We start from the raw sequence: 23,821 nt of genomic DNA on the forward strand, positions 1-23,821 counted from the left end.
CTTGAAGCTGGAAAATTGAGGTAGTCAACGTCATCATTAGCTACCTGCTTTAGGCTGCTGAAGTCCACYTTGCCTCTGAGGGCAAAACAGCTTTTTTTCTCCAGGGATTGTTGTAAGTGAAAGATCCAATAATTCTTTGTCACTTTTGCATGCTGAATTTAACAGGGTAGATATGTTTTTCCTTGTCAATGTAATATTTAAAGTAGCTGTACTTGCAAATCATTTTATTTTGCTACATTCCTCATTGTATATCTTATTTCAATCGGTTAACCTAGATTAATAATCAACATAGCAGATCCAGTACATCAAGAGGTTCATTTTAATGTCTTACATGATTTTCTTTAATTATTGGCTGTTAGTGTGGTTACTCTAGGTTATATTTATACTATCCAGGGATAGCTATTGCCTTTTTTTTTTAAATACACATTCATTGAAACACCTAATGCAGCAGTGTGGAGACAGAGAGGGAATAACATCAGTGGCCCCTGATTATATTTAGACAAAGACAAGACATTGTGTTGGGCTGTCATTAATCAGAATTGGTGAAACAGTGATATAGGGGCTTGTYTGTCTATCAGGTTACAGCACTGGCACTGTGGTTWAATGATAGTTAGCTCCACTCTCCCACAGATGCTGGTGTAGGATGTCTGCTATGCATTGGGAAGCCCGGCGCCGACAGACCATGGTGGACCGCAGGATGTCCAGGGTCAAGCAGCAGGTAGGCTACYGTCAGTAGGCTTGTTCCATAATTGATTAACACCGGAGGTGGAAACCAAAGTCGGACATGCGACACCCATGTGAGGGGTCAACCTCATTTCCTATTATTAATTTTGAAGGTTGTGTCCCTCTGGWCATACCTTACGCCTCGGCTGAATGTTTCATGTGTGCCAGCACTGACCGAGAGCCAATGAATAGCCTTGAAATTCAGGAAAACATCCGAATCCCTCACTCCCACCATCAGGTGGCATTAAATGTCATTGGCTTACGCTTATATATTCAAGCACCTCTTGCAACAGCAGAGCAAGGTGCTACTGTATTCTTATTCAAAGTTAATTGCTGCAACACAGTCCATTATCACTTACAAATAAGTTTGCAAGTTCCTGGTGGTAATTTGGTATTGAGAGCAGGGATCATTGTATAGGATCTCAACTCCACCACATTTTGGATGTTCAACATTGACAGGTATTCAGAACTTGGAGGCCATTAACACCTGTCTAAATGGAGGGTGTAAAACTGACCCGTCACTTGGGGTGAACTCCTCCCTGTCTGAGGTGTGCAACTGTTTACAAAACTGTGAAGTAATGTACAACACCCCTAGTTATATGCAAAATATCTCCGGTGCATTTGGTGTTTCTGCTGCATGTCAGGGTGCCTCAAGTAAACAGCATTTACAAGTACCTCTTTTGTTTGTGCAGATGACAAAGGACCCTTCAGAGCCAAGCTCAAAGCCACTGGCAGAGTCTAACGCACCTGCTCAGCAGCCAGGTAATATCTAAATGTTTAATTTGCACCATTTTTGTTGTACCTAAAAGGGTGACAAACTACTAACAAAACCATATTCATTATAAGCCAGACATGCTCATGTTATGTCTCATGACTAGGCCTTTCAGAAAAGGGACTTTTGCATACTTATTTGTAMATCTCTGACCCTGCAACCACAACCATCTTCTGACTGTAATTCAGGCAAATAAGGTAATCGCATTTCATAAGCAAACAATTCCATGCCCAGAGGCTTCTTTTTAAGGAGTTATATCTTTGGGCTCATGTTCCAACATGACTTTGCCGTGTCGTCCAGCAAGTAGCCCACAATACCAGAGCCATTAATCCCCAGTTGACTCCAACACTTTGAGAACAATGGAATTACAATTTACTCTCCAAAGCCTTCTATTGGCTCATGACTATCTCTGTAATCTGGTAGCTTCTCACTTGCAGGCACATCAATGATTTCCATTAACTGAGTCAASAACAGCCTATCCCCCAGAGGTGACATGGACACACATCCTCAACACAAACAGAAAACCTCCCATTTAGGAGGAATGCTCAGATCGGAGTGGTCTACACTAGTCAAGTTTCCCAACTCCAGTCCTGGGGATAACACAGGACCGCAGCACAAGCGTAACAGATGTTTATGATCTAAACATCAATAATTGAAKCAGGTGTGTTAGTGCTGGTATTGAACAAAAATGTGCGGTCACGTGGGTATCCGGGACTAAAATAGAACCAACTGTCTATACAGTTTGGTAATTTKAATGGCTCTAGCCTGGCCAAACCAAGTCTCCACAGTAGCAGAGGGTGTCACGCTCTACCGTCCTCTCATTAGAATGGGGTCTGTTAAATAATATATGGGGCCATGCTCTGCACTCCTACTGTGTAGTGGCTCAAATATCACAGATGAGGAGTTATGGGGATTGGAAACCTGAGGTTTGTGGCAGGCAGCCAAGTCTTGGGTTGTGTTCAGTAGAAACAAACTGGAGAAAATGCTTGGATACGAGTTCAGGTAGTGGTAAGGATATTCTGTTTCAAAAATACTTTTCCCTGTTTCAATCTTACTGGATGCAACCCCCAGTGAGTGCCTGTCATGGGAGAGAAAGGACTAGAAGTAGTTGCCAGCCCGTTGACATGGGTCACGTACAGTTCATTGGCATGGCCACCTGCATTGTGCTATTTTGCAGGTGAATTATCAACTGTGAAATTACAGTCTCAGACAACTGGACCAGTTGACAGGAAGGATAACATGTTCTTAGTAACAGAACAACACAGATTACATATCTGTACAAAGTCTTGGAGTACTCTGAGCACTTTTGATGACTTCCTCTCTTGACCGTAGTATCCACTAACATGCCATTATCTTCTCCTTCTTGTCTTCCAGCCGTGAATGAATGTTCACACTGCAAAAACAAGCTCCAGTACAGTGCTAAGATTGACAACAGATACTCGGTGAGTGCATGTGATACACCGTGATAATGCTATGTATTATTGATATACAGTACATAAGATTATAGGAGTGTTTTTATTTCTCGACTTTACAGTCCATACAGTACTCCCAGCAGTGGTGAAGAGCCCATATCCAGTCTTTGGTGAAGAAGACCCATATGGACTGGACCCAACTGTCATCAAGGAAACTTTTTCTATGCAACTTCAGCACCACTTAGTGGCCATTTCAATATACAACATCCTTTAATTATGTGACCAAACAAGGAACATGGAATCACAAAGCCTGAGAAAATAGAATACAGTATTGAATCATTTAAAATACATAGAATGTTTTTCACTGGTCTGACAAAGGTGGAAACAATGCACTAAAACCCTTAACCTAAAGAATAGAGGAAGTAAATATTAAGAGTATTTGAACAGGGCATAAGAAACATTGCCATGATTTTGCTGTAGTGGAAGAACACAAGGGAGTAAATTAGTTAGCTTCCCCATTCCAAAAATACCCGTGGTGACACTACTAGTCCATGTGGATTCCAAACAACCATTTTCCCCCTCACTAATAATCTCATTTCAGTGACACAAAAACCATAGGYGAATTAATATCCAGATCTTGTTATAGCTGATAGAATTAGCATACAATTAGAGATTATGGTTTAACATAGAAATGTGTGGGCAGTAGTCAATCCCATTAGAGTACAAATCAAAGACAGAACTGTAATTTCCATGTGATTCCATAGAAAAGTTCTAAATAGTCTACCAGTCATTATGTGATCAATACTACATAGTTGTATGCATAACTTTAAGAATACTTAATTGGGTAAAGTAGGTAAAACCATTTAACACGCATACAAAAGTAATTTACTYGTTTGTAGAAGTGCACCGACAATCTGTTTTATAGGAAATTATGCAAAAATATAACATCTAAATTACTCTTTCAAAAATGTGTGCAAATTTTGTATTCCACTCAAGTCTTTCAGTTTCTTTGAAGACAAAACAGAGTAGGCTTCAGTAGGATGTAGTGGCAAAAAAGTAAAATTTCACAGCGATGACCCTACTTATAAAACAAGTGCTACAGAGGTGCATAAAAACAACAAACAGAACATTTCAGAGCTTTAATTTTAATTTCAAACTCYACATTTGTGTTATTTCCTTCTTCCCCATAACTTGAGGGAACATTTGCATTAACTATGGCTTTTGACCACACAGTTCTCCACAGTTCACCTCCTGGCCTGCTCCTCAGTCTTCCCCGCACCCTTGTCATCCCGCCCCTAATGGAGCCCTTGTTCTCAGGGTGTAGGGTTGATGATGTGGGGTGTTGTGGTGTTAGACCCACAGTCGATGTATTCATACGTGTCCAGGGAAAGCTGCTCAAAGTGGGCCAGGTAGTAGACAGTCATTGACATCCTGAGGGAGGAGGATGGTTACAGATTATACAATTTCTCATCTATTATTTATCAAATGTAATGATCATTTATGTAATTGTACCAGATTTAGGTCAGCCAGCTATTAAGGTTTCCTAACCGTAACCATGAAATAAACTCTCCCTTGAGCCATCACTGTAAAAACTGGGCCATGTTAACAAGCAATGCAGCCCTTTTATATCCCATCCTCAGAGTTTAACCACTAATAAGAAATACATAGGTTAGTCTCTGACCCCATTGGTTTACTAGGTTTAGTCATTAACTATGAACTATTATGGTATTGCATTTCTTCCCACAGTTTCAATAGGATCATTGTTCATTGTTGAATGTATGCATTATAAAATGTTAATAGAATCTAAAATGGATAATCTGTGGGAGCAAAGCTACATTATGGGGGGGTGTTTTACCCATACTGACTGACTGGGCACATACTCACTGAAGATGGACAAATAACGTGTGGATCTTGATTGTAGATTTCTTGCAGTAATTGCTGGGAAGAATAAATAGGAGAAAATAATGAATACCTTCAGGATTTCCTTATGAAAGATATGATTTCAAAAACAACCCACTGGGCTGTTGAATTAGTGCTGTTTCAACGTAATTTGACAACGTATTGTGACGTGAAATCTATGGAAAATACATTGAYTTGAAAAAAAGTCATCAACTGTTGTTTTGAGGGTGAAATTTCAACCACAGGATTATGGATGTCATCATGGTAACCACATTTGAAACATTGTATAAAATGTTGAATTTGTACCTTTAAAACAACATCAGAACTCAATGTTATATCCACTATCAGAAAAAAAACAATAGGCTGGGCAGCACCTCCTACTGAAGAATTCATCCATCTACAGCTACCCTTGAGTCTCCCATCCAGGGTTTTAACCAAGCCCAGCCCAGCTTAGCTATGAGATTTAWCATTGACTATTACCAATGTGCTATCGTGACTATTATTATTGAGAGATCTCCACTTTAAAACTAAATAAATTCACTGTTGCTATCAAAGTCATTCCAAAGGGTAGGTTTAACAGAGTAAATTAAAATGTGATCATACTTTAGCACTTATCATCAATGATGCTATTTAGTCCTATATCGCATTTGCAAAGTCATCAACAGTTGTTTAAATTCAACCCAGAATTAACCTAAAAATAGACAATACAATAGGCCTAGTGTTTCAAGCTCTGGTTKACTTCAAATTTAACGAGGAGATGCACCTTCTGCTTGATAGTTCCATCTGTGCCAATGACTTAGTCTGGCTTTAATTCCAAATGTATAATGTGTGTTGGATTTACATCTCCATCTTAAAGGACTAAATAAAATCAAACTTTATTTAAAGTGCATTGAAAGTTACATTTAATCGTATTCTTTCATTTTGATTTTTGGTTGAGATTGCTTCATGAATACAACATATAACATTGTTCATTTGTAGACAAACTGGAATTAAAACCAGACTAAGACAGTTGCACAGATGGAACTATCCAAGCAGATGATTAAAACCTTCTTCAAACATCTCGTGTAGGCTTACCCTGGCGTGACATTTTGTAACCATGTAAATCTCTCGGACAAGGTGACTTTTATCAATATAGTCGCCTCTATTTACTCAGATTCGAAAACACTAATTAGCATCAAAGTAGACATCATGCAAAACTACAATTCCCTGCAAGCTCCTGCGTGTCATCTCTAGTTGACACCTTTGCTAACAAGTAGCGTCAATTTAAAACTTGCACAAGAAAGTTAAAAGAATTCAGGTTTAAAAAATGTTGCCAATATATTAATTGCTACATTTAGATTGCCAAATCGAGGATTAACTGTCTCATCCAGATCATCATGGCATTTGTAGTTCTGTATGATATTAGCTGTTAATGTGGCTTAGCGTTTCATTTTTTAGGGGTAAATACAGGCGAATATATTCATATATGTCACCTAGTCCTAGAGACTACACGGTTATCAAAAAGATCATGCCAGGGTAAGCCTATACGAAACACAGCCCTTATTTGAAGTGTTTCTAAAATCCCCTATGGGAAAAATGAATGTTGGGGAAACGATTGGAACCATTTCCYTGYTTGACTGCTAAGTTTTATGGGTATTATGACGCATACTGTGGTACTCTATGGRACTAAGCCAGTGGCTCAGATGGAACTAGCCAAGCAGTAGATCCAGGTAACTGCCAAAATAAAAGGAAACACTTGCGTAAACGAGGGATACAAATAATATTGAAAGCAGGTGCTTCCACACAGGTGKAAGCACCTGATCCGGAGTGAATTAAGCAATTAACATTCCCATCATGCTAATGGTCATGTATAAAAATGCTTGGCAGGCCACTATTTTGGCTACGCCCAATAGGATAACAAGTCCCCCATCCACAGGGCACGAGTGGTCACTGTWTGGTTTGATGCGCATGAAAASGAGGGGAACCATATGCCATGGCCATATCAGTAAGCAGATCTCAACCCAATTAAAACACTCATGGGAGATTCTGGAGTGCACCTGAGACTGCGTTTTCCAACAACAACACACCAAATTATGGAATTWCTYATGGAAGAATGGTGTCGCATTCCCATAGAGTTTCAGACACTTGTAGAATCTATGCCAAGGTGCATTGAAGCTGTTCTGGCCCAACACCCTATTAAGACGCTTTAGGTTGGTGGTTTCTTTATTTTGGCAGTTACCCATACCTCTCCTTTAAAATGTTGATATTTGGTTGCGTTGTCAACCAAACAATTCAATATTACTTTTGTAATACAGTAAATAGCTTAAAGTTAAGGCAATCTTACAAGAGAATGTAACATTCAACCCTAAAATGAGTAACATATCCAAGGCCACATTGAGGATACTGTAACTATACATTTCTTATGTAACCATATAAAAGTCTGCATGTTCAAAAAGYATGCATAGGTCCTCACAGGTCTGTGGAGATCTTCACAATTTCTGTAATCTGTGCAGAATATCAATTGCACCATATACTTTTAATGTAATCTCAACTGCAATCTAGGCCATTTGGTTCTGCTTTTAAAAGAAGTGCAGTGAAAACAATCTGTTTTATCAATAAACAAAATATGACATTACCTTCCCATTTGAACTTTGCTGGGCTTTTAAAATGGTTGAAAGCACAGTGATAGACATTTGGGGTGACGACGACAATCAAAAATCTAATTGTTTTTCCATTGGAATTTGGTTGAAAGCATAGTGATAACACATTGGAAATTCATCTAACTTTTGGCTGTCTTTTTGAGTGGGTGAATATAGGTTGTAATCTCATTGATCAACATGTTAACCAAATTGTAACCAAGTTGAAATGACATGGTGTGCCCAGTGGGAATGCTTTTGACTACTTTCAGTCCGGAGGCCCTTTCATTTTGTGAATAGGAATTGCTACTGCTAGTGACAATTAGCCTGCAACACATAAAAAAAAAAGTGAGATGGATTGCGCCTGCCAGTGCTCCCAGCTAAGCAGGTTATGCTAGTTTATGTACTTTTGTAGACAAATACTTAATATCTGTTCAAACATTTGATAGTCATGCCTCAAACTTGCTCTAAATACAAAARAACATTTACAGTTTTTCTTTGTCTTTATACATTATTCAAMGCTAGCCAAGAAAAAGGAAGAGAATAACCGTCTGTAGAGCACACAAAATAAATTCTCACATTTACAGCGAATGAGTTACATTACTTTCACATGACAACATGACACAATCAAAATAAGCTTAACTTTACAGCACAACTAAATTAAAAGGACTGCGTCACTATATTGTAAGTGTTTTACCATGGCACTTTGTATAACCAAACAGCTACAAAAGCAGCTTTATGTCTCACTACTGACGCGATGGAAGATTCAGCACCAGCCATAATTTAACCAAGGTTATACTTGTACTTACTTCAGACCCTCCTCCACTAGCGTGACAGGAATCTCAAAGGCAAACTGTCAGGGGAAATAAGAGYGTTAGTGAGTAAAGTAACAATATTTAGAGGCTTTTAGAAGCTAACATCTCTGCAGTATAGCAGTTGGTAATGAGGGGAGGTGCTCACYGTTTTGTCCGTGAGTGGTTTGACGGTGGTGACATTTTTCATATCAGCCTTGCCCACAACCGTTTTATCAAAAAGAGCCTGCACTGTCAAGTTATAGGCCTGAACTGTAAAAAAGTTGTCATTGGTAATATTCAGGATGTTCTGTGATGGGAGAGAGACAAGGCGATTATTACATTCACCTCCAAAAAYACACTCCAGTGATGCAGAGGAAGAGACCAATAGTTTTATGGCATAGYCCAGATAGAAACCGACTGTGTGGTATATGAATAAGGCCAATGAGGTCTCACCGTGATGTTCAATTGGACAGTGGTTGGGGTGAAGTAAACATAGACAGACTCGACAGCCCCGGGTGAGAGGATGACACTGCGAGGAAACAAGAAGAAGAGGACCAGCGAGCTGACCAGTAGGCACAGCGTCACCGACACAGTGACATACAACTTCCTGTAAGGAGACATGATATGTATAAGTTGAGTATTGATTGAAGGCCCAGTGCAGTCAATATGTTTATTTTCTTTGTTTAATATCATATTGTACAACAGCTGATGAAATCTACACTGTAAAAGTGTGCTTTTTTTTGCTGGTTGAAAATGTAATCTACACAGGATCTTCTAATCAGCAAGTTTGCATGGGCAGGAGTTTTAGATTTCCATGGTGACATCACMATGCGGTTAGTAGACCAATAACAAAAAGCTCCAAATCTCTGCAAATAACAGCTAGTTTTCCTCTCTCCAGTCATGCTGCATTCAACTGCTAGTCGGAACTAGAAAACTCTAAAATGTACAACTTGCTAACTGGTTGTTATACACGTGCTGCGTTCAAGGAATCAGCAAATCGGGAGTTCCGACTAGCATGTGAAYGTGGCATACGACCACRTTGCTAGAGAAAGTTTAGCTAAAAAGCTTGTTAATGGAAATCTATTACAGTAAGTTAATTCATTGTTACCCAGAAATGATTTGGAAAAAAATGGCTGCATTGCATTGGCCATTTTWACATACCACAAGTGTTTTCATGCAGTATACACAAAACACACCTTGATACAGATGCCCACTCACGGAACACAATAATACTTTCCACACACACTGAACATCTCGACACACCATAGACTTAAAAGACCTTCTAAAATGCTGCATGTGGGAAATAAAACAATTGTTGCTGTAAATCTCAACATGGTCGTACGTGTGTCGTGGTTTCAGCCTCTGATCGGAGCAGGGGATCACTGCCACCAATTTGCTCTCCTGACCTCGTGGGATGCGGCCCGTGCCCTGGCAGGTTGGGCAGKCCAGTGTTTCCTCAGAGTGTCTCCTGTTAGAGGTCTTCCTCCTGTCCTGYTGGGGTACGATGGCCTGCTCATCATTCTCACTGGGTTGACTGGAACCAGCTCCCATGCCTGCTAAAGAGACAGTCATATATACAGGTAACTGCCAAAATAATGGAAACACCAACATCAGGTGTCTTAACAGGGCGTTGGGCCACTACGAACCGCTAGAACAGATTCAATGCTCCTTGGTGTAGATTCTACAAGTGTCTGGAACTCTACTGGAGGGATGCGACACCATTCTTCCACAAGAAATGTCAAAATTTGGTGTTCTGTTGATGGTGGTGGAAAACGCTGCTCCAGAATCTCCCATAAGTGTTCAATTGTTGAGATTTGGTTACTGAGGCACACACAGCGAAACATTTGACTCCCATTCAAAATCCTATTTTCCCTAACCTCAACCCCCCCTAGAAATAACCTTTTTATTTGTGGTGACCTGCAAATAGTCCCCAGTTGGGCGMATTTTTGTTYGTTTACAATTCTTKTGGGGACCAGTATAGTTAAGCGTGCACTCCTTTGAGACCCCTCTTTCAAAGTCACTGAGCTCTCTTCTTCTAGCCAAAATAATAGGCAACTGGGGATTTTTTATATGACCCTAAGCATGATGGGATGTTAATTGCTCAATTAATTCAGGAACCACACCTGTATGGAAGCATCTGCTTYCAATATACTYTGTRTCCCTCTTTAACGCAAGTGTTTYCTATAATGTTAGTTGCTTCACATCAATATAATSATACTTTACTATTTGATATTTGTGACGACAAAGGAYTATATTTTATGTATGTATGTGYTTTGCTGTCTTGGTGGATTTCACAATGGAGATTATTTTAAATGCATACAATTAGACGATGTCTAACTTCGCAGACACCATAAGTATGAACCAATTAGATCGAAGTCGGCATTGTCCATATATCAAACAACATYTTATGTGAATTAAGACAATTTAGCAAATAACCGATGGCGAACGTTAGTTTTAATCCAAACAGAAATTTGACTACGCTTTTATAACACTCCGCATACAAGTCTTGTGACGAGTTTCGTTTCTCTGCCACCCCTGAAGAAAACAACTTKTTTCACTGTGTTTACTTGCCTTGTTTATGGGGTGTTACGATTTATAAAGACGGCGCCGTCAACAAGATTATCTGTAATCTAACTCCACACAATATGCCTCACAGCAGTCGTGAAAATTGTCTAATATTCTTTTTATGTTGGTCACATACTCACTGAGCAGTGGAGCAATGTCCTATCCAGATGAGGGTGACGCAGCGTAATTTTGCTGCCACCTACAGGAAAGAATTAAAGCGGCTATATGTAACTTTTTGGGGAACCMGACCAAACTCACAAAGATGAGTTCTAGATCTGTAATTTTCATTGAAAGGAAGTCTAAGAAGCGGTAGATGTGTTCTATTTTTATGCTTCCCGTGATTACGTTTTATTTTCGAGTCTTTTACTTTCAGTTTTGTACACCAGCTTCAAACAGCTGCAAATACAATATTTTTTGTTATGGAAAATATTTCAGTGGTTTAGAGGGTACAATTATTATTTACACTGCACTTGCTCGTTTAGTCAAACTGAAAATAAGCAAATGTTAGCAACCATAAAATGTCGGAACAATTTCTGCATAGTGGAATCTTTTATAGGTTGCCTACTCAATGTTTTTAAACGAAGTCAAATAAATACATTGATTCCTGGGTATTTTTTTGAGTATGTGAGCATTTAAAATATTTTTATTTCGCCTTTTCAAAAAAAGAAGTGACATCTAAGTGTAGTGACTTTTATTAGAGACAAGATATTTGTACATCACAGGTAGCCTATGTCTTTTAATTGCCTGGAAACCCAACATTTAATTGTATTCAATTCTAGGTMGGCAGAAACGAGCGTTTGAATCAGGAAAGTTTGCTTTCACGATCTCTACAAGCCAGAATGTTGAATAAAATTATATTTTTACGTACTTTACCGGTTGTTTTTGTGGTTGGTCCWTTTGGTGGAAGGAATGTCTGACAATATCCACAGGAAAGTATAATTTCATTCATATTTCTATCACCTGAAGCACGAGCAAAACCATGTAAACACGTGCACGAGCTCGGCAAGTAATGCATGTATTTTTATCATGTGTGCATGCCGGTAAATTACATTAAAATATAATTTTATTCAACATTCTGGCTTGTAGAGGTCGTGAGTATAAACTTTTCCTGATTCAAATTCTAAATTCTGCCGACCTAGAATTCAATGCAATTCAACGTCAGGGTTCCAGGTAAGTCTTAAGTGCAACACAGAAAGAGTTCAGACAATCTGCACATTATCCCTCCCCCAAAAACTTTTGGGAGTTCTCATTCTTCACCCTCTATGAAACTTTCCTGCCCATATATGGAAGGTATGAATGTTTCAAGTACATGTATGTAGACATTTATGAATCGCACTGTTTCTGACCTCCATTAACCTGCCATMATTTCTGACATATATTTTTCCACTGTGGGAAAAGATTACTTTAATTTAAAAGACCACAATACTTATTGTCCTTGAATTCAGTTTCTCCTTGACACCCTAAAAGTTGACTCATAAGTGGCAATAAATCAGATACCATAACCTGGTAGGACTGTACATTTTAGTCATTTAGCAGACACTTATCCTTTGGTAAGACCCTAACCCTAAGAACCATTAAGACTACACTATACCAAAATAGGGTCGATTCAAAGGGTTTTTGTATTAATGATTTTTTACCAATATCCATTTGCTACATTACATGACTGGCCACTAAGTGTTAATTCTTTTTCACAATGCTCACAACCCTGTCAAGTTCCCCTTAGTGTACAAGACTTAAGCAAACCTTTCCAGTATCTTTTCTTCAAATATAAACATATTAGAACAGTGGAAATTCAAGCACAATGACGTGAGAACGCTTCAACCAGAAGAACACAGGCAAATCTTCSTTTACATTTCCAAAACAGCCCTCAAGCAATCAACTCTAAAACAAAAAATATTTTAACAACAAAGATTACCTCCTASGATCACCTGAAACACGTTAGCATTTTCATATTGGAAAATAATAAAAGCATTTCAAACTTGTTACATACTGCTTGATTTCAGYTTAAGTTTTGAAAGAACTTGAAGTACATTTTTTTTAAAGAATGATACCAAGTGGAACGAGTCAATGCTTTTGATATATCATGATCACCAGGCCCCCTGTATGRTTCTGAAAAGAACCCCCCTCCCTCAGGACAATATAGAGCAGATTGAAGACATTTTGTAAAGGAGGTTAATTCATTTCTTGATAAAATCCCTTCAACAGGATCTTAAAAATGATAACATCCTTCACTTCTTGAGCAGCTAGTCTTTTGGGTTTGCATCAATATTTATGTCTTCCATGTGCAACAAAAAAATCATTTGTATATTATATTTACATGATTTTTATTTTTAAACCCAAATATACTCCTAGTTAAGAATGATGATTAATATGCCCTCTCAAAAYGGAATTAAATGGAGTGCATCAATGTAATGGTCCTCATTTCAAAAATACTTCATGTGTACACAATTACGCACAAATACCCATAGCATGTTGTCAGCCATGGCACGACATCACAGAAAGTAGGGGAATGATTATCTTCAATCAATAAGACACGCATCATGTCTACAGTACGCTGATACTTTGAACAGTTAAGCTGAGAAAGGTTTAAGCATGTGGGGGTGAGTGTTTGTGTGTTTAATTGCTGTGATCTGAATGAAGCATAGCGTTCTCCAACACTGACAGTCATTCACACTTGGAACGAGGACCTGACATGTCCACTATTCAAACATTCTATGAAGTTGATTAACGTCATACAATGTTGACTATTCCCACAGCTTATAGAAGAAGTAAGTCCTATATGGTTCTGGCTCTCTGTGATAAATACTACACCCAACACCCCTTCAGCTAAGCTTACACCTTTTCCTGTAACTCTTGTTGAATATACCTGGTCTATGGCTGCATATTCAGCCTGTATTCCAATCTATGACTTCAAGGGTGAGTATACTGTTTAACAGGAATGGCTTGGCGATAGCAACTTGTGATATGTTTGCCATTTGTTACCACAGCAATGAAGGTGTTCTCCTGGAAAGAGTAGCCCACCTCATCCACCCCCCTTCAGTCTCCCCCTTTCCTATGCAAAAGCCAACAGGCAGAAACGGCCATGTTAAATTAATCTACATACATACATACTGTAGCTATTTGATAGTCTAAATATCCCAAAGTCCGTGGGAATGTCTCTAGGTCATAATCAGGATATCTCCTGTCAACTTGGTCCAAATCTAAAAAGAGTAAGAAGAGACAAGAGGTCAAGGCATCAGAGGTTAAACCCATGACACCACCCCAGCTCCTCCTCCTCCTCCTGCCTCTCTCCTCAGTAGCGGGTGGAGTACCAGTCATTGTCGGTCATCTGGACCAGTTCGTTGACCACGTCCAGCAGGTTGTAGTTGTGTTTCTTCAGCAGCCGCTGGTTGAGAGGCCGGTCACCAAAGCCCATCTCCACCAGCACCCCCATCATGGTGTCCTGGGTGGCTCCATCCACTGGGGGCTGCAGGAAGGACAGTATACTGTTTAAAATACACCTCCTAGATACTAACGACTCTGATAGTCAGTAATGACATGTTAAAGTAGCCTCACAATGGTGGCATTCCAGTTCAATGTCTCAACCACCATGTTGATATGATATAGCAATCCTCTGAGATTGCAAAAAGGATGACCTTGAATGCCATCATTAACAGCACTGTAGGAAGTGAACGGAGGACTGACCTGCACTGGGCCAGGCTGCCCAGTGAACAGAGCCTTGTAGGCGGATGCTGCGACAGACAGGGCTCCTTTCACCAGGCCTCCAGTGATGCCTGGGTGCCTAGAAGGAACAAGACAGACAGAGAGGGCCAGGGAGTGAGTCTTACTGACACCATTTTGTTTCTGGTCAGCCAACACTAACATCATTAAATTGACATTCCACTTTAACAAATCTCTTTAACAAGACATCTCAGAAAATATTAGCATCTGAACTGACTGAGTTGCACATCAGGGTCCCACCTAGGGTCTTCGGAGTTGTCTTCTGAGTCACCAGAAGCAGATGGGCTGTCTGGTTGGCTGTCTGGCTGCTTGGAACCTTTCAGACACAACCACAGAGATGACTGTTTGGTTATGTTCTGGGAAAAGGATATACCGGTATGCTCATATGAATAAGTTGTAGAGCTCTAGAGGGGAGTGTATAGAAGGTGCTCTTTGACAAGAATTACTCTCCAAGCAGACCTCTACTCCATAGCCATTGATCTAGTGCTTAGTACTTGTGTTCGTTAGAACCAAGCAGACATATTGTACTTCGATATTACCGCTGAATGATCAGACAGCAAAAAGGCACTGCAGCAAGCAGAAAACATTATTACTGTTAGGGCATTGTCGTCAGTTAGGCCCAACTGCCTTTATGTGACGAGCAAAAACGCTTTGTTTCCTTTAGTTGCTAGAACTACTGTTCAGTATGTGACCGTGTGTGTTCCTTACCATCCTCTGACTCTCCCTGCTGGTAGACCTCAGTCCTGTCCAGGGACTCTGCTGCTGCCTCGGTCTGATCATTGCTGTCTAGGCTGAAGACAACACAAACAATATACATCTACATTTTGGAACATCTCAGCAATTTAGCACTGTCAAAATGTGTAATAGCACTGTAAACCTATTTCCAAGCACTGCTGGCCCATGGTTTCTCACCTGAGTGTAAGAGCTGAGTTGAGCCGGGGGGGTGCCACCACCACAGGGGTTAGGGGCACGGCGTCCAACGTCTGGGAGGTGCACAGCATATCGTTGGCGCTGCTGGAGCCTGAAACTGTCTCTTCTGCTTCATCGTGCTCCCCCTCGGGAGTGGTACGGCCCTGGCGGTCGGAGTCTGTGGGCGTGTCGGGGGCGTCGCCAGGCTGGGAGAGGGCGGAGCTGTACATGGACTCTCCCAGCGGGCGGCTGGTGTCGAAGCAGTCAGGGAGGATGATGATGTAATCCTCGGATGAGGCCGAGGAGGAACGGCTGCGGGCGCCCCTGTTCCCCTCTGTCAACTCTCCTTTATCTTCGCCCTTGTCTTCGTCCCCTCTGGCGTCCACGCAGATGCTCTCGATGTCTGACTCCAGTCCCTCATCTGCAAACGGTCAAACTATTTAATTGTTGTTTTTTACCGGACAACTTGGCCCAGATTTGAGCTCAAGTGGTATTTATCAACCAATCAACTAATTGAAAACAGAAGGATAAGTTGGGCCAATCACCTGGCATCATCAGCTCTGGTATAGCCAGCTGGGGTGGTGCTAGGGCTGTGAGAGGGGCCACATGGGATATGTCCCGGGTTTTCTCCAACCTCGCCTCCAAACGCTTCTCAACACCTTTCCCTTTAAGAGAAGAGGAGGCGGAGCCACCTTGGGCTGCTGGGCGGACCACTGTGAAGATCAGGGAAAGTAATTTTGGTTACACTATGTTATGGCCCTTAATCTGGTATTAACATAGGCTTCATATGGAACTAATTAATAAAAACTCACCTTTGCCGGGGCAGTTCCCACGCAGGGGTGTGTGGTCTGGGGCCTCCTCCAGTGTGAGCGAGCGCATCACCGTCTCACATACAAACTGAGTCCCGCTCATATCCTCCTCTCCCTCCTCCTGGGCTGGAACCCGGCCCCCCTCCGCCCCTGGCCCCAGGCCCTGAGATGGCTGGATGCTTTTGACTCCCTGGGCCTGATGGGCCTCTGCTTCCTCCTGGATCAACCCCAGGGTGGGCTTCTCCTGCAGGGGACCATCATGGGGCAGTGGGGATATGCACGGGGTCATATCTGTGTGGAAGAGAGAATGAGAGAGAAATTCAGAAAAGAGACAGAGAGACCCTAAGTGCAGTCAACTGATTAGGAACACCCTGCAGATTTAGCATGTGAATAGCAATGGAAGGCTTACCTGCCGGGGTGTTGTTGGGCACGCTCTCTATTTCCTGAACAATGTTGATGTCCAGCAGCTCAAAGGAGAGTAAATCCTGGGCTGTGAGCAGGTCCACAGAGGGAATGTAGTATTCTCGTTCGTCTTGGTCCACTGACATGAGTGCTTGATCCCTAGAGGCTACAGCACAAGACTTCTCACCCTTATCTGTGGARAGGGGGTTCTTCCCCTGTAGAGCACCAGCAGATCGAAATAAATGTTACCCAAACAGAATACATACTTAACTGAGATTACTACCATCTTTTCCAGAGAACTACAGCATTGTATAGCAGTTTGGGATTGGCCATTGAGAACCACAGTCAAGATGGGTGGACTTGCCTGAGGGGTGACGCAGGGCGACACCAGCACGCCATCTGCCATCACGGCTGCAGGGGCCAGGGGGTCCACCACAATGCTGCACCAGACGCGAGGGCCAAACTGCTCCCCACCGTGTGCCAGACGCCAGTGGGAGGTGTATGAGCCTTCCAGGGCCGGGGCGCATAGTGCCACGCTTACCACGCCCACCTGACCTGGCTGCAAGAAAGGCACAGCCACCTCACGCCAGCGGTCGCCCGACGCCACCGCCAGATTCCCCCACATGAACTTCAGCTGAGAAGGAGATGGGGGTAGAGAGAGAAATAGACTGTCAATGTTATGCCTAACTCTCATCGTTGTGTCCTCCTTTCTGCTAAGAGTACTGTGGCTGTCAATGGTAACCTCAGATAATGTGCATATCCCAGGTGCATCCTCATCCCATAATAGTACCTTGGTCTCAGAGCTCCAGCTCACGCTGCCAGTGTTTCTCATCTTCCAGTACTTGATGAACTTGGTGCCCGGGCGAAGACGAGTCCCATCAGGCAGGTTCTCATCCAGGAACAGGGCCGTCATGGCTGGCACCACCAGAGGGCAGGGCCGCTTGGGACGCCTGGGGGACAAAGCGCCAAAATACACTATTAAACCACAGAACATCTCTACAAAGCACAACTCTCGCTGTCCTTTCCCTCCTTTTGACAGCAGTCTAATTACAGAGACAAGACCTGTGTCTCTCACTGATTTGACCTTAAGATACTGCTTGCAAGGTTTGGTATTCTGTGTATCTCCTTTCATCTAATTCTGGTCAACTGTCGCTTTAAGACGTACTCTGGGCTGTTGGCCTGGGTGGCCCTGGGTTGGAGCAGGACGGGGGAGGAGCTCCCGTCGCCAGCGGCACTCCACTGCAGGCCCCTCCTTTCCATCTTCAGCTGCTTCCTGATCTCCTTTACCTCCGCCTTTAGCTGGCGCTTCTCAGCCTTCAGGCGCTGCTTCTCYGCCTTACGGAAGCTCCGGTCCCCTCGCCGGTAGAACCTGGGGACAAGGTAGGGAAAGGGAGAATGCAAGGGTTTCTGATTGGCCATCATAGGACAGATACAGTTCTGACAACTTTCTGATGACAATGATCATTGTAGGATTGAAAATTACAAAYACAAAACAACCCCMAAAATKGAGAGTAATTTCTCATATCAAACCATAGCAGCCCCAWAAACAAKAATTAATTAACATTGGCACCCCATAAGCATTAAATGAGGTTCCAAAAACGGAATATATGTAACTGTTACAATATGTAATATTTTCCAACCCTGGTCTTACCTGCTRTGGTCTGGGGCTGGTGAGCCGTGCTCAGGGATGGAGAGGGGTGTTCTGGCTCTCACCAGGTTGTGGCTGGGGTCATGGGAGAAGCTGCAGGGCTCACACAGTGTGCAGGACGTACACACACTGGGAAAAAGAAACCAGACATTCAGGGAGCRGCACACCAAACAAAGGGCCTTCTGATTATTTTAAACTGATCKTCTTAGGTTTCGCATACTGAAGAAATGGAARTGACAACTGATCGAAGGAATACGTTTGTTTTGGAGCAACACAATGTATGTTGGAGGCACTAAATTAAAAGTATGTGGGAGTAGGCTATTTACAAAAACATGTAAGAAAATATCTGATTACATTGGTGTTTATTTACCTTAACTCACATTTTAACTAATTCACATTTGTCAATGTCCTCCCTAGTCTCTCTCAGAGCCACCTCTCTTCTCCTCCTCCCCTTCTCACCTGCACTGGTATCCTCCCCCAGCGGTCTGGCCCCGGCAGCTGCTGCAGGCAGGGGTGGAACTAGGACCCCCAGGCAGGGTGGAGGAGGTCACCTCAGGGATCTGGGCCTCAGCCCCAATGGGCTTGTGGATGCAGCACTGGCCCGAGAACTCCCTACAGATCTTCTCCACTGCCTCCCTCACTACTTGGTCTTTGAACTGGATGACAAGAGTTTGGGTTACTGGTTAGCTTAATTTCATCWATAAAATATACACATACAACCATATAAATGTCAAGGTTAAGTGGTATGATTCTAAATAGTACATTCATTGACAATAAAACCACAGTAATTTCCAAGTCATCTCCTCACCTTCTCCATGTAAGATGTAAACCATGCTGGAGGTGTCTTATCTTCCTCTTTGGTCCCCTTTAGTTCTTTCATGATCACCTTGGAAACCAAAGTAGAAACACATTGGTGAGAAATCAGACAAATAAGCCATATTTATTTTAGGACACGCAATGACTTAGTTTGGTCTTTACTTTTATTAAATGAATACCTAATGACACAAAAGCTCATTCAATTTGAAAGAATTAGCTATATAAAAGTAATAGTGCTGAGCGATTAGTACTTTGAGGTCAGTTCGGTTTGGTTTTGGTTCGATTTACGATTTACTACATCACAGTTCAGGCTGGATCTAATTTATCTCTAGAAAAACTGTGAGATGTGCGCATTGAGCTCACAGCTTTTACACCTTTATTTAACCATTCAAGTCAGTTAATAACAAATTCTTATATTACAATGACAGCCTACCCCGGCCAAACCCTCCCCTAACCCAGACGACGCTGGGCCAATTGTGCGCCGCTCTATGGGACTCATGATCACGGCCAGTTGTGATACAGCCCGGGATCGAACCCGGGTCTGTAGTGACGCCTCTAGCACTGCGAGGCAGTGCCTTACACCGCTGCACCACTCGGTCCCTATAATTTAACCAACATTGGTCAATTAGTTGTTTAAAAACCGAAACATAACCAAAATGTTGGTTAATCGCTCAGCACTATTAAGTAGGAAGTATACAGTAGTGTGTATATCTATAGCTCTGTCCTTACCATGCCCTGTTCGGGGACAGCAGCCTGGACCTTCCGGCTCACCACTTGAGCCAGGGTTGGRCAGTGCTGTGGGGGACGGAACCCTYTCTTGGGCTCCCCTCCACTGGCCTTGGCCGGCACRCGCRTGGGCTGACCCCTKGTCTCATACACATTCATGTGCARCCGGTTCCCTTGCCTGGATGCACTCTGATGAAATCAACAKAGAGGAATGATGGTTAATGTATTGCTTTGTTACTTGAAGGCGTATTTTGGATCCTGCYTCAGGTAACAGTTCCACTTCACTTGAAMCTTTTGTCATCATAAGGCCTAAGCAGGGACAGGAGTCAGATTTAAGTTACCACCTACCTTTAATGCCTCCTCATACTCCACTAGAAGAGGAAAAATATCATTATTGGACATGTTACATTGAACAACTAACTAATATTATATTTGGTACAAAACATAACACAATATTATGTTTGGTGCTTTACTACTCACTTTGGCTGTTTATGGATACCTGAAACACAAAACGGAAATGTATTGCAACAACATTGTAATAGCATTATATTACCATTCCCAACAAATGAACATTGCCGTAACTCTTTGCTCTCACTCACCTCCTCATTCTCCTCATCAAAATAAGTAACTTGTAGATTACACAGGCCAAAGGACCTTTTCACCTGTAGACAAAAGACACAATCTATAAACCAACCAGTGTATTACATGATTTAGCAAGCTGTTTCTCAGACAAAGGACAGGCGCCTCCAAATGACATAAAAATGATCCTTTCAAGAAGAGCCAAAAATCAATCATGTTATCACGGTTATATTTAGGCTATGCCGTAGTATCCCATATTTGCTCATTGAATGAACAAGCAGGGCTATGATGTAGCATATGATGCCTGAAAGGAAAATTGATCGGTCTCCTTGAAGGCAATGCCATGGCAACATGGAGACACAATGGCAATTTCAATGAGGATGAACTCCGTGACTGGTGACTGGACAGCGGAGTGACAATGGAGTCTGAGCTTGCTGCTGCCAGGAGATTCAGAGGAAAACAGTCTAATAAGCTCTCCACATAGGAAAAACAACAACTGGCATCCACCATTCAGTCTTGCACTCACTGAAATTAAGATTTCCCATTTTACTGTGGGAAGAGAAAGAATGCAGCCCATTGCAAGATATTTTATTGGCTTGCTTTGGAAAGTGACACATCTTGGCACAAGGGGATGTTGTCAGATGAGGTGGCTTGGCTCAAATGTTTATTTTGACATCATGTGGCAGGGCTGTTAAACGCTGGAGTGAGAGACGGAAGCCTCAAGTATCATAAGCCAGACTCGCCCTCGAATCAATACCCTCCACATACTGACGTCAAATAGAGTACAGTACTAACATGAACCAAGCTATCATAGGAGAGTAATATGTTCTGTTATTGTATTCATGAAAAGGAAATGAGAACCGCAGAGAACTAGCAACATTAACTGTAGCATGCAGTGTAGCCCTCCATCTCAATACCCTGACTGTTGTCAATAAAGTGTCACTGGGGTAAATATGAATTAATCCCAAAATGATGCAACTGAATAATAGATGATAATGGCGCATTTAAAAAATGTTTTTTTATTTAACTAGGCAAGTCAGTTAAGAACAAAGGATTATTTACAATGATGGCCTACCAAAAGGCCTCCCGTGGGGGAGGGGGCTGGGATTATGTAAATGTTTTATTTAAAAAAATATGAACTTAAAATAGGACAAAACACACATCACGACGAGACAACACAACACTACATAAAGAGAGACCTAAGACAACAACATAGCATGGCAGCAACACATGACAACTAGAGGTTGACCGATTATTCGGAATGACCGATTAATTAGGGCCGATTTCAAGTTTTCATAACAATCGGTAATCTGCATTTTTGGACGCCGATTACATTGCACTCCACGAGGAGACTGCGTGGCAGGCTGACTACCTGTTATGCGAGTGCAGCAAGGAGCCAAGGTAAGGTGCTAGCTAGCATTAAACATATCTTATAAAAAACAATCAATCTTAACATAATCACTAGTTAACTACACATGGTTGATGATATTACTAATTTATCTAGCTTGTCCTGCGTTGCATATAATCGATGCGGTGCCTGTTAATTTATTATTGAATCACAGCCTACTTCGCCAAACGGGTGATTGAACAAGCGCATTCGTGAAAAAAGCACTGTCGTTGCACCAATGTGTACCTAACCATAAACATCAATGCCTTTAAAATCAATACACAAGTATATATTTTTAAACCTGCATATTTAGTTAATATTGCCTGCTAACATGAATTTCTTTTAACTAGGGAAATTGTGTCACTTCTCTTGCGTTCTGTGCAAGCAGAGTCAGGGTATATGCAGCAGTTTGGGCCGCCTGGCTCGTTGCGAACTGTGTGAAGACCATTTCTTCCAAACAAAGACTGTACTTAATTTGCCAGAATTGTACATAATTATGACATATCATTGAAGGTTGTGCCATGTAACAGCAATATTTAGACTTAGGGATGCCACCCATTAGATAAAATACGAAACGGTTCCGTATTTCACTGAAAGAATAAACGTTTTGTTTTCTAAATGATRGTTTCCGGTTTTGACCATATTAATGACCTAAGGCTTGTATTTTTGTGTGTTATTATATTATAATTAAGTCTAGGATTTGATAGAGCAGTCTGACTGAGCAGTGGTAGGCAGCAGCAGGCTCGTAAACATTCATTCAAACACTTTCCTGCATTTGCCAGCAGCTCTTCACTGTGCTTCACGCATTGCGCTGTTTATGACTTCAAGCCTATCAACTCCGGAGATTAGGCTGGCAATAATAAAGTACCTATTAGAACATCCAATAGTCAAAGGTATATGAAATACAAATGGTATAGAGAGAAATAGTCCTATAATAACTACAACCTAAAATCTCTAACCTTGGAATATTGAAGTCTCATGTTAAAAGGAACCACCAGCTTTCATATGTTCTCATGTTCTGAGCAAGKAACTTAAACGTTAGCTTTTTTACATGGCACATATTGCACTTTTACTTTCTTCTCCAAAACGTTGTTTTTGCATTATTTAAACCAAATTGAACATGTTTCATTATTTATTTGAGGCTAAATTGATTTTTATTTATGTATTATATTAAGTTAAAATAAGTGTTCATTCAGTATTGTTGTAATTGTCATTATTACAGAGACAACAATACATCACGCAAAGCAGCCACAACTGTCAGTAAGTGTGTCCRTGAGTAGATAGGTTCTGCTTGTCTATTTTGACAGCCACGGCTTCAAGCGCTCATCCCAAGAATGTCACTGGTCTTCCTTACTGTTGTTGTTACCATTGACATGGTTACGACGCATGTATACTCATCTACGTGGATGCCCTCTGCAGGGCAGGCAACAAATTCATTTCTAATGTATCTTCAGCAAAATGTAGGCCTATTGTAATATATCCACTTTTATTAATAGCAGCGCCTCTTATTTTAGCATTGCTCGATATTATGTTGTTGCGACTGGGATGTTGTTGTAGTACTGATTTTCTGGTCGTTTAGATCGGTAGCTACTGTAACTACTAGCTAACATTAGGCCCTAATTGTTAAATACTGGATTGTCATAGCTAGAACAATGTTTTCAACTACACGGTATCAATCATTTATACAAGGTATACAACATTTAGCAAATAAACGGCCGGCGATCGATGGTTGATAGCTTTAGCTTCAGTAACAGCCTACTGTAAAGGTATGCCAAGGTAAATGCTGCTATGAAAACACCAGCATCGTTATCCTTGCTTACCATGGCCTCCATTGACTCCCAACTCTTCGTCTCGGAACCTGACAGAAGAAAATTCTTCGCATTCCCCCTGAAATTCACCTTCAAATTGATGTAGAAGTCCATTGCTTCTTGTTTCTATGAATTAAAACATATCAAGGAAAACAAAAACGAATCACTATTGCCGAGATAAATACAGATMGTCTGCCTTTATGGTATGTGACTTATCCCGATGAGGCGTATTTTCTG

General features: G+C 41.6%; 2 protein-coding genes and 1 long non-coding RNA gene across 12 annotated transcripts; 1 reads left to right on the forward strand and 2 right to left on the reverse strand.

Annotated features, from left to right (window-relative positions):
- The first annotated feature begins 8 nt into the window (after positions 1-8).
- Positions 9-5,024, forward strand: LOC139024232 (uncharacterized). The gene is made up of 5 exons (XR_011475518.1): positions 9-112; positions 631-718; positions 1,416-1,485; positions 2,870-2,937; positions 3,030-5,024. It is a non-coding gene; the product is annotated as an uncharacterized lncRNA (long non-coding RNA).
- On the reverse strand, positions 4,033-14,047 carry LOC112070084 (transmembrane protein 106B). Of its 9 annotated transcripts, none has more exons than XM_024137493.2 (7): positions 11,649-14,047; positions 9,558-9,768; positions 8,669-8,822; positions 8,382-8,522; positions 8,231-8,274; positions 4,792-4,845; positions 4,033-4,338 (listed from the first exon to the last, which is right to left on the reverse strand). In XM_024137493.2, exons 2-7 carry the CDS (start codon positions 9,764-9,766, stop codon positions 4,221-4,223), a joined length of 720 nt encoding a protein of 239 aa, XP_023993261.1. In that variant the 5' UTR covers positions 9,767-9,768; positions 11,649-14,047; the 3' UTR covers positions 4,033-4,220. The 9 variants fall into 9 exon arrangements, with proteins under 9 accessions (XP_023993261.1, XP_023993259.1, XP_023993258.1 ...); XM_024137491.2 differs by having other exon boundaries at positions 9,558-9,771; XM_024137490.2 differs by lacking the exon at positions 11,649-14,047 and adding an exon at positions 10,917-11,021 and having other exon boundaries at positions 9,558-9,771.
- LOC112070083 (next to BRCA1 gene 1 protein) lies at positions 11,457-23,821 on the reverse strand. Of its 2 annotated transcripts, none has more exons than XR_002893838.2 (19): positions 23,597-23,821; positions 20,410-20,472; positions 20,291-20,309; positions 20,159-20,181; positions 19,814-19,999; positions 19,077-19,154; positions 18,728-18,924; positions 18,272-18,397; positions 17,786-17,989; positions 17,411-17,570; positions 16,985-17,254; positions 16,628-16,835; positions 16,222-16,509; positions 15,955-16,122; positions 15,413-15,830; positions 15,209-15,291; positions 14,718-14,816; positions 14,465-14,561; positions 11,457-14,246 (listed from the first exon to the last, which is right to left on the reverse strand). XR_002893838.2 is itself a non-coding variant. In XM_024137485.2 (19 exons), the coding sequence occupies exons 1-19, from the start codon at positions 23,696-23,698 to the stop codon at positions 14,073-14,075; spliced, it is 2,940 nt and encodes a 979-aa protein (XP_023993253.1). In that variant the 5' UTR covers positions 23,699-23,820; the 3' UTR covers positions 11,457-14,072. The 2 variants fall into 2 exon arrangements, 1 of the variants encoding a protein (XP_023993253.1); XM_024137485.2 differs by having other exon boundaries at positions 14,741-14,816; positions 23,597-23,820.

This window comes from Salvelinus sp. IW2-2015, unplaced genomic scaffold, assembly GCF_002910315.2.
Source record: "Salvelinus sp. IW2-2015 unplaced genomic scaffold, ASM291031v2 Un_scaffold1216, whole genome shotgun sequence".
Lineage (NCBI taxonomy): Eukaryota > Metazoa > Chordata > Actinopteri > Salmoniformes > Salmonidae > Salvelinus > Salvelinus sp. IW2-2015.